The 15,397-nt window shown below is 45.0% G+C and overlaps 1 protein-coding gene across 4 annotated transcripts in view; it reads left to right on the top strand.

Annotated features, from left to right (window-relative positions):
- The window catches only part of LOC147009669 (sodium/hydrogen exchanger 6-like), a 112,178-nt gene that overhangs the window by 94,228 nt on the left and 2,553 nt on the right, over window positions 1–15,397 (top strand). For 2 of the 4 annotated variants that reach the window (XM_085860961.1, XM_085860959.1), the window contains exons 13-16: window positions 3,952–4,000; window positions 5,164–5,249; window positions 12,053–12,158; window positions 13,317–15,174. In XM_085860961.1, coding sequence (XP_085717087.1) covers window positions 3,952–4,000; window positions 5,164–5,249; window positions 12,053–12,158; window positions 13,317–13,571 — 496 coding nt within the window. In that variant the 3' untranslated portion in view covers window positions 13,572–15,174. Of the gene's footprint in view, window positions 1–3,951; window positions 4,001–5,163; window positions 5,250–12,052; window positions 12,159–13,316; window positions 15,175–15,397 lie in introns of those variants that run through there. The other 2 variants (XM_085860960.1, XM_085860962.1) reach the window with 2 other exon arrangements.

Genomic DNA, 15,397 nt, shown 5'->3' with positions numbered 1-15,397 from the left:
ACGTCCCTAACTCATCCACCAAATTTTACCATAATCGGTTCACAACTTTTTGAGATAATGTGCTGTACAGTATATCGTGGTTGGTTCCATCCCTCAATGGTGAAGAATCACTTATAATGAAAAAAAATTCTCGTATCCGGATTTGGATGTTCACCAAAATCTAATCAATTTTTAAACCTGTCCACCACATTTCCTCTGAATCCGTCCAAAACTCTGAGATATCCTGATGATAGACAGACAGACAGACAGACAGACAAAGACAGTGGTGGAAACATAACCAACGTCCACTGAAGGTAAAAATGGAGACAGAAACAATGATCACCACACAAGGAGCCACTGCAAGACATAAACAAAAGGGACAATAAGAGAAGCAAATGGATCAGACAATAAACAAAATTCCTTGACATTCTGGTCGCAATCAAAGAATCGAAATGGAACTGGGCCAGATATTTCAGCAAGAACAATGGTCAACAACAAGAATTACAAACTGGCAACTTAGAGAAGGCCCTGGAAGAATAAGAGGTGGACCAAAGATGGAGAGAGGCTATCGAATATTTTACTGCAGTGCTTTGGCTTCGTATTTGCATTGAGTGGACTATAATGGATCATGTTGATTCAGACCTTTGTCCTGCATTTGATTAAATAGCTTGGCAAGGTCAAGTAAGGAAAGTCAGTGTCCGTAAGACAGCCTTGATGATTAAAATTGGAACTTACTCGGATTTTCCCAGATTTCCAAATCTGATCTTGATGAGTATGGAATTTAAGCCACTGAAATGTCCTTTTAATTTTGCTTTCCCCGTTGAGTGATTTGAATCGTCATCATTTTGTATGTAGTCTGTGGCTGCTGGTTGCATCAATGCTGGGAGTGTGGCTGTGCCGCTGATGCAATGCCCCCAGTTTCCAGTAAGCTGGTACTCATTTTGCCGACCTCGGAGGCTGCTAAGTCAATCCACCTGGTGTTATTTACCAAAATGACAGGGGTTCGAACTTAAGACCTTTGTTTGTCCTTCTCCGTCAGATATATCCTCCATCCGCCCTGCTATTGGTGTTTCCCCTTTGTCGTGCTGTTCCCTTTGTTATGTTGTGTCCTGATCTGTTCTACGACCGAGCTCTTTCCACGAGCCTTGACCAGGTATAAAAAATAATTTAAAAAAAAGATTGTAAGCCAGCCACCTTAACCGTTATGCGACACCAGGCTTAGTGATTCGAATGATACGTGTTCTCACCTAAATTTAAAATTTCCATGAGTGATATTCAGTAAAATAAACATTGGAGACAAAGTAACACGAAGCTTCTCAAAATGGAGGTTTCGATGATAGACGAGATGCCGAATGTAAGTTAAAGTTAAAAAGTGTATCCATTTATTATTATTATGTTTTGTTAGTCTCCTACAGTTTTCACTGGAGGGATTATAGGTTTTCTCTCCGTCCGTTTTCCATCTGGCCAAACTGTGGTTTTTCAGACATTTTCCCCATACCCCTTAACATATTCAACTGAAACTTGGTACATGGCTTTATGATGATAAGTTACAGAACAAGTTCGAGTTTCAGGACGTTTCATAAATTCTTCAGAGTTATTCCCTTTTTGGACTGAGAAAATGTCACATCAGTAGGGGGGACATGTGTTCCAAAGCAATGTTGGCTCTTGTTTCATTTGTTCATTACTGTTCGGAATCTTTTTCTGGTGGAAAAAGAAAAAAATGAAATCTCATCTCCGAATCACAGCTGGCCTCATGTATCTTGCAACCTCTTAGAATCTTTGAGGAAGGAAATGTTTGTTCATCCTGAATGTAAGCTGCATTTCCTGTTGCACACACTTTTGTTCTGCTTTAACACAGCACGTGGCAATTTCCTTTACAAATGTTTCTTTTAAAGACCACTTTATTTTGCAGATGGTGTGATAGTCAAAAAAAATTGTATTTTGTTGGCAGTTTCAATGGGGAGGATTGATTATGCAGCTATCAGCTCTTTGGTCAGTTTTCTTTTCAGTATTACTGACATAAAATTACCTTAAAATGCTGAAAACTTCTAATTAATGAATGCAAAATCAATTGGTACAGTTAATGGCATTAGGTGTCACCCTCTACTTATTGCAGCCTACCCCTCCCCCCTTCCATCCCTGACCCCCTCCACACTCCCATTCATCCTTCCTGCAAGGATACTAAACACCTGGCACATGATAACTGGGCAGTTCCAGACAAAGACAATTCGGTGATTCAAACCTTGGACCTGAGCCTTACTTGCTGTGCAATCTGTGGTGCCCATCTGTGGTGCATTCATTTTAGAATGTCATGGAACTGTCGAGTTTTGGAGTACAAAAAGGGAAGTCAACAGTCAGTGACAAAACCACGTTCATAGAAACACAGTCATGCGAAACAGAGCTTTGCGTTAATCTCAGTTACGAATCTTTGCACTCAGAGTATTCCTGCAGCAAAGGACATTGTCGTCCTCATGGAAACGTTCCTCTCACAGGATGTCTCCAATTCCTGTCTTTCTCTCTCCCTTTCTGGTTATCCTCTTCTGTCTTGATAAGCAACTCCCTCGTCCCAAAGGTGGGGTTGGTGTTTTTGTTAATAACCCAAATCCTCACTGTCCATTGTTCACAGTAACCCCTCCAAGCTCTCTAGAATACTTCTGCCTGCGCATTCCACTCAGCAACCACTTCACATTTGCTTGTTGTGGTATACTGTTCACCGATTTATGCTGATTACTCTCTCTTGAACTCTATCTCCTCTCACATGGATTATCTCGTAACCATCCATCGCAACTGTGTTTCTCTTCTGCTGCAATTTCAACTGCCAACTGGCTACATGTCAACATTGCAGCTACCAGCCATAGCATTGTAGCTATATCTTTTGGCGACTGTGCGGACAATTTTCTTGAACAGTAAGCAATCCCACCAGCAGGCAGAACACACCTGCATGACTCTCTGCTGGTCTGTGATTGATTAGACACAGACCTCACGAATGGACAAATGGAATGTGTCGTCCAATCCCAGCAAACATCAAGGTCACCATATCACTCTGGAATGTTAAAATGAACCCACCTATCTATTTCCAGAGTAAGTTACTGGAAGCGGTTCAGTCTATTGAACTTATTGGCCTCACCATCAGCCATGACCTCTCTTGGGATGAATACGTAGGAAATATGGCTTCGGACTCTGGATCCTCCATTGTTTGAAGTCATTACTTGAAAAATCAGAACCATCCACAGCCTACAAGACCTTCATCTGCAACTCAGTGGAGTATTGCTCTCCCCGATGGACTGGTGCCCAATATAACAAATGTATCTCCTGGAATATAAAGCTCAACATTTTTGCCATCTCCTGTGATGAGGCCGATCCATAGGGACTATTGCTCTCGCATCGCAGGCAGGTCAGTGATCTCTGTTGTTTAATGGTTCTGCCGCTTGTCTAGCTTGTCTGCTCTCTTGCCCCTTCAACCCTCCCCAACTCCTCTATCATGCACCTATTCTTCCAGTAATGCTGTCCTGGATAAACTCCAGAAATCCAGGATAACCTCCCACCTGCACTCTTTTTGTTCCTACTTTCTCACGTTTGTGGAACTGCATTCCTGAGTTGGTTCAATCACACTTTTCCCTTCAAGGCTTCGAGCAAGTGGAGCGCCACCATCTCTTGTCATCCCTCATCCAGATATACGATCTTTTCTACCCCCAATAACTCCACTTCAACCACCCCTCTTACTCGCGGTCAACAACTGTGCACCATATCTGTCACACGCCTTTGGTCTGGAGACTGAGACTGAGACTATTGTTGGCCTTAACCCTCAATGTGGCTCGTGTGTTATATGCATCTGTTAGCCTTTGTGGCTTGAATAATTATTCCATGAGAAATTATAAATTGAGAAAAGAGAAAGGATGATCGGAGAAAGAACAGTGTGTTGGGAGAAGGTCTATTTGCAATCATAGTAAATGCTGCTGTTTCGCTGTACAGGGTTGGAGAGGATCAGGATCCAGAACTGGAGGGACGGAGAGGACTTGAGGTGAGTTTTACAGATGGCTTCTTTAGATTTATTGGATCACCTCGTTCTTTTCTTCATCCGGTACTATCCCTATGCTTTACACCTGAGGAAAGCCGGGTGTTGGCTTAGCAGTTAGGGTGACTGGCATGGGATCCTCGGGTCCTGAGTTTGAGCCCCGTTTGCCACTGAATTAACACCAGGTGGGGTTTACTCAGCCTATCATCCTTCCGAGGTCGGTGAAATGAGCGCCAGTGTACTGATAATAGGGGCGCTGCATCAGTGGCTCAACCGCGTCCCAAACCAATGGCGCAGCCAGCAGCCTCAAGGCTGCACCCAAGTGTGTGTGTGTGTGTGTGTGTGTGTGTGTGTGTGTGTGTGTGTGTGTGTGTGTGTGTGTGTGTGTGTGTGTGTGTGTGTGTGTGTGTGTGTGTGTGTGTGTGTGTGTGTGTGTGTGTATACACCTGAGAAATTACCTGGAATTGAAGGATAATCGTTCCACTTATGGGTTCAAATCTCCTTGGATCTCCAATCTAGTTATTGTGCTTGGAAGGTCTTTGGTGAGCTTGTACATACTTTGTCACATGCAAGTGAGGGACATTTGGACATCTGTATTTTTGTATTAATTACAAGGAAATGAGTCGATAGTGGTAAAATTGACACCGTGTGGATGATTTGAACCCAGGGTCACAGCATCCTGAGCTTTGTGATCGGATCACAGCATTGTTCTTTCAAATATTGTCCACTGACATCCATGCAATTCATGTAAAAGTACATCCATGTCTTTGAAGATTCATAAGTAAACACCAGTTTATTTTTCCTTGCACCTCTTTGTTGACTTGGCACATTGATGTCCAGAAAGTTCAAAAGCATTTTTCATTGTGTCGTAATGTGTGCCCTAACCAGCCTCGGTGGTGTAATTGTTAGAGCATCTGCTCCGAGTCTGGGAGATTGACGGTTCGAACCTAGGCCGAGTCATATCAAAAACTTTAAATGGTTATGTGCTGCTTCCTTGCTTGATGCTCAGCTCTTAAATAGGATGGAGCATGGGTTGAAAAACATTGCACAGGATTGAAGAGCCTGCATGTGAAGTTCCTTGTAAGGGAACACATAATGAAAAATTTGCAAATGCATCATTACATTCCTCTTGTTCTGTTTCCTGTTCACCCTCATGTGCTTCTCTGCAGCAGATGGTTTATGAAGGACGTCCTCCCAGCCACACAAAGACTGAGAGTGCCCGACTGTTCCGCATTTGGTACAACTTTGACCACAAGTATCCTTCATGGCTTTGCAATTTTCCAATGACTTGAGTGAGCATCCACGTACTAGATTTTAACCCTGTTCCTGCAGGCTGTTTGCCCGACATTCACGAAGCTTCTCTCAGCAGATAATGGATTATAATCCAGGTTAAATAATGGATTATACATTAATGCATTTGTAACATCTGGCTGTTGTTTCTGCAGGCAGGACTATACCACTGATGCAGTGCCCCCTTTTCAATCAGGGCAGTAAGGTAAAATCACACCAGGTCACTGGCACATGATGCCTATCCTTTTTAGAAGGGAATCCTGGTACATTTAACATCCACCAGCGAATGCCAGTCGTAGTCAGACATAACAGCCCGATTATTGTTCCCACTGAAGGATGGCATGCTCATTTATGCCTTCACCCTGCCTGTCACCTGGGTTCAGGAATCAAAGGTGAGTGCGCCACCTCTGAGCTTTCCAAGGAACACCAGATAAAGGAACAGTGCTTGGGTTCCTCTTTCATTGAGGGTAAATGTAAACTCGCGAGGTAATGAATACAAGCTTTATATTGTCGAGGAAAGTACCAAAGTCATTTGGCAAAGTTTGATCTTTTGTTCAATCCTGCTGCTTTGGTCACTTTCAGAGACGACAGCAACACTCATTGTTTGGGTTATCCACAAAATGATGACGTATAGTATCAGAATCCAGGCAATAAATATCATTGGGACAGGTTTATTATACTCATGCGTCCTCATTTATGAGCCGAGTACCCGCCCTATGGGCGATCTTGTTCCAAGCATGCAATACATTCTTCTGATGCATCCCTTTATTTGGGCGGTGTATAGGCAACTGACAGCTTTGGAAACGCAAAAATAAATAACTCGGGTTACGTGCATGGAGCAAAACATACCGACTGCTTATAATTCAAAACACCTCACTGCAATGGAAAATGTGGGGACAGCAATACTGCACCGAGTGGGGACTTGTAATACCCTCACCCACCTGGATGCGGCGCGACACGATACAATTAAGAGAGGATTTGCGTCCCTTCCCTCCCCCCGCTCCCCCCCCTCCCCAAGAACCCTGGCAACAATAAAAAAAAACACCCATATGCATTGATTGGGGTCATGCTGATCCTATGTAGCAAGTCTGGATGTAATTGGCCCAGAACTGTAGTAGTATGACACACACACACACACACACACACACACACACACACACACACACACACACACACACACACACACACACACACACACACACACACACACACACACACACATCCCATCCATGAATTAGTGTGTGTGTGTGTGTGTGTGTGTGTGTGTGTGTGTGTGTGTGTGTGTGTGTGTGTGTGTGTGTGTGTGTGTGTGTGTGTGTGTAAGGATTCGTCCACCTCAGAAATATGAATTGCCTAGGAAGGTCTTGAATATTTGTTGCCGAGCTCTTATTCCCTCCTCCCAACACCCATCGGATCTCTTCTCTTTGCAACACCCTTGGTATGTCACAATGCTTCAGCTCTCTCATATATTTTGTCATAGCTGAGTGTTCTGACGTGTCCATACCATTATCTAATACAGTATATCTATGTCATCTCCACCAGTCATGAAGCATATCTATTGTGATAGCTGCACAAGCTGTGAAATTAATTTACTGAGCCAGTACGCCTGGCAGCAAAGTCGCAAGTTCCTACCCATCTAGGATTTCATTTCCGACACCACAAGATCCAATAACAAACCTTCATTGTGTTTGCTTTGCAATTGGGGTGTTTTCTCTTCAAGTATATTGTCCTTCTGAGATGACGTCATAGTGTTTGTCCCATTTCCTCCCATTTACACTCAAAAGGTTAGCCCAGTGTGTGTCGGTGCACTGCCTAAACCTAAACCTGGCTGCTGGTTTTCATCATTTTGTGGCGCTGCAATGCCGCCCTCGTCGATCGAGGCGAGGATTTGGAACTTGGCCAGAGTCATGGCACCAAAATGGCATACTCGTGCTGAAGGCACATCGGGATAGTTGAAGTCCACAGCGAGTAATAACAAGCACAATCAGGTGTGATAGTAATGCCACAATGAGTACGCAATTGTTCGAGGAGATTTTTTTTTTTTTTTTTTTTTTTTTGTATACCTTGGTCGAGGCTCGTATGAGAGCTAACACACAACTCACAGCAAGGAGGCATGAGACAAGAGGGGCGGGAGTGGAAGGGACAAAACATTGGGGAACAGACACAGGTGAACTGTGGAAGGGAGAGGGATGGGGATGGGACGGGGAACATGGCGAGGGGAAGATGGACATTAAAGGGACTTTCAGGAAGGAAAGCAGGATAATTGAAGGAAGTGGGCTTGGGTGGATTATCGGGGGTAGAAAAGATCGAGGATTTGGATGGGGGAAGATAAGAGGTGGTGGTGAACAGCTGTTTTGAAAGCCTGAAGGGAAGAATGGGAAAGAATAGAGTGAGGAAGTTTATTCCAAAGGCGGGAAAAAGAGGGAATGAAAGAGTGAAGATGAGCAGTGATTCGTGATTTTGGTAGTTTTACCAGAAGGGGGTTGTTGAGGACCTTGAGCGCCCTGTGGAAATGTGGTTGGGACAAATCGAGAGAGCAGGGGGGCAGCTGGAGAGAGTCGGTAGAAGACAGAAAGACCACCGACCAACCTGCGGTGATTGAGTGAGAGGCCCAAAGACTCAGCTTCATTGCGGGAGATGCCAATGATCTTAAAGCCCTGGTTTCGACAGCGTGAAGTCGAGAAAGGTGGGAGGCAGGAGCACCAGCCCAGAGGGGAGAGCAGTACTCCATCAGGCTACGGACAAAAAGCTTTGTAAGTGGTCAGGAGCTCAAGAGGGCCGAGGAAGGACTTTGCACGGAGGATTCCCAGTCGGCGACTGGCTTTGAGGCAAGGTTGAAATGTGACTTTCCCAGGAAAGGTCATGGCAGATAGTGAGACCCAGAAGCTTGAAAGAAAAGACTTCTTCCAGAGGATTGTTGAGAAAGTGGATGGGGGGTTTTGTAAACGGTCCTTTCAAGAGACATAGTGAGAGTGTGAGATTTGTCTGGATTGAAAGACATGTTCCACGTGTTGGACCAGTTTGTGATTTTATCCAGATCTGCAGTGAGCGAAAAAGCTGCTGCTTGCCGGTCTGAGGGATGACAGATGGTACGGCAGAGGGTGGAGTCATCGGCAAAGAGAAATAGAGGATTTTCCAGAGAGTCCGAGAGATCATTGATGAAAACCAGAAAAAGAACAGGGCCCAGAATGCTACCTTGAGGAACTCCAGCCTGCACAGGAAGAGGGGATGAAAGAACTCCATTTAGGGCCACACGTTGACTGCGACAGGAGAGGAAGTCTGCGAGCCATGAGTGGAGATGGCCTTGAATACCATGGGAAGAGAGTTTGGTGAGTAGGGCAGGGTGCCAGACTGTGTCAAAAGCACGTGATATGTCCAGGGATACGGCTCGGATTTCCTGTCTGGCATTGAGGACCTCCATCCATTGATGGGAGAGCAGTAGCAGCATATCTAGGGTAGAGTGACCTGGTCTGAAACCAAATTGATGATTGGAAATCAAGCCATTGGAGAAGAGGAAGGATTTCATGTCTGAAGCGATGATGGATTCCATAACCTTGCTGATGATTGGGAGAAGGCTGATTGGTCTATAGTTACAGGGATCTGTTTTGCACCTTTTTTATGCAGGGCAGTGATGTTAGCAGATTTCCAAGCAGATGGCAGATGACCTTGGGAAAATGAGAGGGTGAATAGAACAGAGAGAGGGTGAGCAAGAGCAGAAGAGCAGGCTTTGAGGACACGTGGGCTGATGCCGTCTGGACCGGTTGCAGAATCTGACTCGAGGTTTGAAAGCAAGCTCTCCACCTTGTCAGGAGAAAAGGATACAGAGTCCAGGTGCGACTGGGTAAAGTGGGTAGAGATAGTGATGGGTTTGGGACACAAGATTTAGCTGCAAACACCGAGTTTAGACATTCAGCTTTATCACGTGTGGAATCAGCAGTGCGGCCATTTGAGGTAAGGGAGGGGATGGAGGGGGAACATACACCAGAAACAGATTTGATTAAACGCCACCAGGATTTTGAGGAGGGAGAGAGGTTTGAGAGTTCAGACTTGAGATGAGAAAGATGTTGTTTTCTGGCTCTCCTGAGGGTAGCTACACACTTGTTCCGAGCTTTGTGGAAAGAACTGAGATTGCCCTCAGTTGGGTTTGCTTTCCATGAGGCAAAGGCAAGTTGTTTCAGGACAACTGCCTCGCCACAAGCTTCAGTAAACCAAGGGCGGGAGGAAGGGTAAGACAACTGAACACGAGAGGGGATAAATCTGTGCATGAGGGAGAGCAAGTTTCTTTGAAAGAATTCCCAGGATGAGTTGATGTTTGAGAAAGTAGTGATAGGAGACCAGTCTGTAAGTTTGATGGCTGCTCGGAGACCCTGCCAGTCGGCTTGAGTGAAATGCCAGACTCGACGGCGGTGAGGTGGTTCTCTGATAACAGCCAGAGAGATGTCCACTTTAACAAGGACGTGGTCAGAGGAACCAATTGGAGCGAAGGAAGAGCAGCAGATATTGTCAGGGAAATTTTTCAAAATCAGATCCAGAAGAGATGGAGTACCATTGGTTGAGATCCGGGTCGGGAAGTTGACCGAATGAGTCAGTCCCAATGAGTCACAGAAAGCTTTTGCTGATGTCCCATGGCAGGTGAGAGAGGTACCCACACCTAGCCAACTGGCGTGATGACAATTGAAGTCGCCACATAAGAGGAAGAGAGAGTTTGGATGAGAAGATAGAAGATGGTCCATGTTTTCGGAGAGTGAGGTGTAGATGGAGTCATCACTGTTCGGTGGACGGTACAGTACACATATAAACATGAGGTGGGAGTGGAGGGGAAGCCGAAGCCAGAGGTATTCCTGGGGGGTGGGGGAGTGAGAGCAGTGCAGGGAGAGTGAGGAATAGTGTCCTTGCTGACGAGAGAAACACCTCCACCAGGACGAGGCTCAGGTCTGTCATACCGTAAGAGGGAGTACCCAGGCAGAGATACTTGGGAGCCAGACACGTCTTGGGAGAGGAAAGTTTCTGTTAGGCAGATAATGTCTGGTTTGTCAGTGGCAACCTGCATGGAAAGATCTGAAAGGTTTGAGCGAAGGCCCCGGATATTTGAGGTCCACACTTTTAATGAAGAGGTAGGGGAGGAGGCTTTGGGTGCAGGAGGTGGAGGGGGCGGGGAGGGTAGGACGAGGGACGAGGGGGAGGTAAGGAGGGTTGCTGAAGGAGTGTGGGGTATTGCAGAATAGCGAGGGGAGGGGGCCGAATGAGGAGGAGAAAAGGCTCTGTGGTGCTGGGAGAGAGGGGGACAAGAGACAAGGAAGATGGCAGTTGAGTATTTGAGGAGGTGGAGTGAAGAGATGGAGGTGAGAGGGCAGTGGAGGGAGGCAGGTTGGTGGATGAGAGGGGGGCAACTTAGAGAAGGAAGAGTGAGGGGGATGAAAGGTGGGAGAAAGGTGAGGGGGGAATTTTTGAAAGAGGTGAGAGGGAGGCTTGGAGGAGAAGAGTGGGATGGTTGCTTTGAGAGTGAGAGTGAGGGGTGAGGGGGTGAGTTGGCACTGAAGTTGGAAAAAAGAATGGTTGATGGAAAGCGAGCATCCATGGCAAACTGTGGTTTTTAAAAGTTTTAGGTCAGAGATACGATTTAACACAATTCTTGATGGATGCAATGAAGGCGAATTCAGAGCATGGAGAGAAGAAGCGCTGTAATAGTTGGATTTTTTAGGCAAGGAATGAAGGAGAGGTCGAAATGAGAGCAGTCTGTTAAAATAGCAGAAGAGTAGTGCATTGTGAAACAGTAAAGAGTACCACATGTGTGAGAGAGGAAGATGAAGCATTATAAGATCGTTTTTGTTGTTAATATTAATGTATGAGAGAGTTCAACAGATTAGGTCATGGAAGTGTAAAAAAAAAAAAAAAAAAAGAAATCGAGGAAGACGAGGAGGAAGTTAAGAGGAAGAAGTAGTAGCAGAATCGGGAGAAGGTGAGCGTGTTGTTGTTGTTGTTGTTGGGTATTTTTTTTTTTTTTTTTTTTTTTTTTTTGAGATAAGAAAGAGATTAGTTGGGAGAATGGGGGATGTTTGGAAAGTGGGGAGGATGAAAATTGAAGGTAATGGGGAGGATAGTAATTGAAGGTAATGGGGAGAAAAAACAAACAAACAAACAAAAAAAAAAAACGATCGAACACCAAGTGGAACCGGTAGGCCTCAAGCCTAGGACTAGGCCTCAAACACCAGGTAAGAACGTCGACATAAATACTCACAAAATAGCACGATTTTTGAAACAGCAAGATGACCCGCAAGAAACATTTTCTCATGGTTTTCTTGTTTCAAGAAAACTTGTCTTATTAATTAGAAAATATTTTCTTGCTAAGAATATTATTTTTGGCAGTGAGGATCTCGGCTCATGGTCCCCTCGATTTACGGTGTACTGTTTGTTGCACTGCCATGCCCTCGAAGCACTCTGGTGACATTTTATCATGGGACAGAATGAAACTCAGCCTGGATGGCTCAAAGACAAGTACGCTCACCCTTGGTCATGATCGTCTCTGTCCTATCAGTGTAAGGCAAGTGATGCCAAGAGACACTAATTATTTCATTCCAAGAATGACTTCTCTCCTTTGGGTTTCCTCATCCGCCATTTTTAACACGGGACTCACACAATCGTCGCTCACACAGCACTGACAATACTCCTTTAGATTTCTTTGTATCATTAACTCGTTTTGATCGGTTGAAATCAAACATTTTTTTGTTTTATCAGCCTTGTCGTTATTGTCCTGAACAAGTCTCGTAGCTACATGAAGCCACTACTGACCCACGCTGGACCTCCCCTCACTGCCACACTGCCTTCGTGCTGCTTACCACTCGCTCGCCTCCTCACCAGCCCAGAAGCCTTGCAGGTTTGTCCGCTTTTATCACTTGACTGTTTTTGATGTTTGGCTTTCAGTTTGTCAGTGTGCAGTATGAAGTTTTTCAAGGAAGCTATAGGCAGGACTTTCAGTGTTTTATGTAATTGGTGTAAAGATTTTGAAATGTACAGAAGGTAACTTCCTTCAGGTAGAGAAAGCTTTAAGGAAGTGCAGAATAAAAAAAAACAAAAAACGTTTGTATCCTGATGACTAAGTTCTGGCAGATAATCAAAAACGATAGGCAGAATGTCCGAAGTGCATAACAACCATGTGACCTCCAGATGTCAGGTCCACAGAGGAGTTTTGACTCAAACGGCACCATTTGCCTTAGCATCTTGTTGCAGAAACTATGCATGGTCTCTCTATCCCCATGTTTGTCTGGAACCATGCACAACCTCCTCGTAAGATACCACACAGCTGATTGCATGTCACCAAATGTTTTCTCACCTCAGATCAGGAAATGTGTGTTGTGTTGGTCTCTTGCCTGGTAAAGATCGTGTTTTGACCTGGTGGGGCATATCCGAATGGAATAACAATCAAAATTATATTGTAGTTCTGCATTTTGCAGTCCGAGGAGAGAGAGAGAGAGAGAGAGAGAGAGAGAGAGAGAGAGAGAGAGAGAGAGAGAGAGAGAGAGAGAGAGAGAGAGAGAGAGAGAGAGAGAGAGAGAGAGAGAGAGAGATAGAGATAGAGATAGAGATAGAGATAGAGATAGAGATAGAGATAGAGATAGAGATAGAGATAGAGATAGAGATAGAGATAGAGATAGAGATAGAGATAGAGATAGAGATAGAGATAGAGATAGAGATAGAGATAGAGATAGAGATAGAGATAGAGATAGAGATAGAGATAGAGATAGAGATAGAGACAGAGATAGAGAGACACAGAGAGAGAGAGAGAGAGAGAGACACAGAGAGAGATATATAGAGATATATATATATATATATATATATATATATATATATATATATATATATATATATATATATATATATATATATATATATATATATATATATATATATATATATATATATATATATGAGCTTGATTGGGTCGTTCCAAAATTTTGTGATGCTTTATTCACACAACTTACCATCGATTTTGTATTTCATTGTTGATCCTGCACCCTCCCAAATCTGACCTCAGAATGTAGAACGCCTCCATGACGACGTCTCCGATATCACCATCCCGGGCGGTGAAGTTGCAATAGGACGGGCAGACGGAAACCGACCTGGGCCGCCCGGAATTCCGACATCACTGCCAGGCCATGACATTCAGCTCGTGGCAACAGCGCCGGGTTACGTTCCAGCCAGCGAATCCCAAACCAGCTCGGTTGACCTGGTCCCGGTTCACTCATTTACAGGCCACATCCAACCGAGTCCATTCAACCCATCAGTCTAGCCACCGATGGTGACTTTGATGCTGTGACTGTGTCATTTGTGTGGCACTGTTGACTCTAAGTTTGGGGTTAATATGGTTGTCGGTCAAGGATTTGGAGTGTCAACTCCTTTTGCTTGCACTGTATCTCTGCAAGTTGCTGCAGGTTGGCACGAGTAAGGAAGAGCAAGGTGGTGGACTGTTGCAAAAGTCTTCTCACTTGCCCATGCAGAACGGCTACATGCTTCACTGCCACCACCTGCAGGAGACTGGCTTCTTGGCCTGATGTCAAGTATAATGGTATTGGTAGTGAAGTCATGATCGACCCACTACCCCCTCCCACTCCCGACCCATACTCAAGAGAAGTATTGATTTAAAATGCAATCCAATGTGCATTTTGAGGAGAGAATTAGGCATTTAAGTGCAATTCAGGAAAAATGTTGAGATAATTCTGAAGATTGCTGAAACCGAGTTCTGAGGCCAATTTCATGTCCGGCAGCATGTGTGCTGGTTTGGTTCTCCTGTCGGGACGGTGCTTGGTGCAACACGGTTTAGTGGGAACGTTCGATGCACATCGGCTGCCATGTTGTTTACGTGGAACTATTACGGTCGGTGTATCGGCTTTGTATTTCTTCACGAGCTCATGAGTCTGCACTATGATTTTTCAAGTGTACAAGCTGTCCATCATTTAAATGCACAAGCACTGCCATCGAGCGCTTTGCGACTTGACGAGCCATTGTTCAATCTCACGCAATGTCCTCCCAGCAACCTTTGCACTGTGCCTTGGGTATCACCGACTTGTTTATTTTCCTTCTTTGGTGGCCCGTTCGGTGCCCAGGATTGATGCAGCTCAACTGGCCATAGTCCAGAAGTTGCTCATCAAAAGTCTGCCTTTGTGGCCGATTAAAATCGTCTTTTCTTTCTTCCCTCCACAGTCATGGGTAAAACCCGATGGTTTCACACAATCTTGTGGAAACGATCACTTCGCTGTGTCAACGAATTTTTCGCTCGTGGTTCTAAACCCCAACCTCCCCACCACCGCTTCCTGTGCGCAGTCGGAAGCGCCTTGAACACTTGGTCGTCTGGACGTTTCCCCACAAGGAAACAACTTTTTTGACCAGTTTGCAAGGCTAAATATTTGTTTGCAAACCGAATGTCATCGATAACGTTTTTATCTTGCTTCTCTTGATTGTTTCCTGTGCATGGGTTTTCATGGTGCAGTTGAACAGCTCAAAAATGACGCATTAGTTCGCTCGGTAAAGTTGGGGGGAAAAATTGCATTGATAGCATATTTTTCTCTACCCTGGACTTGGTGTGTGGTCAGGGTCTTCTGTATATGATAACAGAGCCATCTATTTATTTTGTATGCAAAATGACAGTTTTTGCATCTCTCTCTCTCTCTCTCTCTCTCTCTCTCTCTCTCTCTCTCTCTCTCTCTCTCTCTCTCTCTCTCTCTCTCTCTCTCTCTCTCTCTCTCTCTGTCTCTGTCTCTGTCTCTGTCTCTGTCTCTGTCTCTGTCTCTGTCTCTGTCTCTGTCTCTGTCTCTGTCTCTGTCTCTGTCTCTCTCTCTCTCTCTCTCTCTCTCTCTCTCTCTCTCTCTCTCTCTCTCTCTCTCTCTCTCTCTCTCTCTCTCTCTCTCTCTCTCTCTCTCTCTCTCTCTCTCTCTCTCTCTCTCTCTCTCTCTCTCTCTCTCTCTCTCTCTCTCTCTCTCTCTCTCTCTCTCTCTCTGTCTCTGTCTCTCTCTCTCTCTCTCTCTCTCTCTCTCTCTCTCTCTCTCTCTCTCTCTCTCTCTCTCTCTCTCTCTCTCTCTCTCTCTCTCTCTCTCTCTCTCTCTCTCTCTCTCTCTCTCT

The sequence above is a fragment of the Eptatretus burgeri genome, chromosome 17 (assembly GCF_056783735.1).
Source record: "Eptatretus burgeri isolate ZD-2024b chromosome 17, Ebu_testis_v1, whole genome shotgun sequence".
NCBI lineage: Eukaryota > Metazoa > Chordata > Myxini > Myxiniformes > Myxinidae > Eptatretus > Eptatretus burgeri.
The sequence above is the reverse complement of the archived record's forward strand: the minus strand, read 5'-3'. Positions and strand labels throughout refer to the sequence as shown.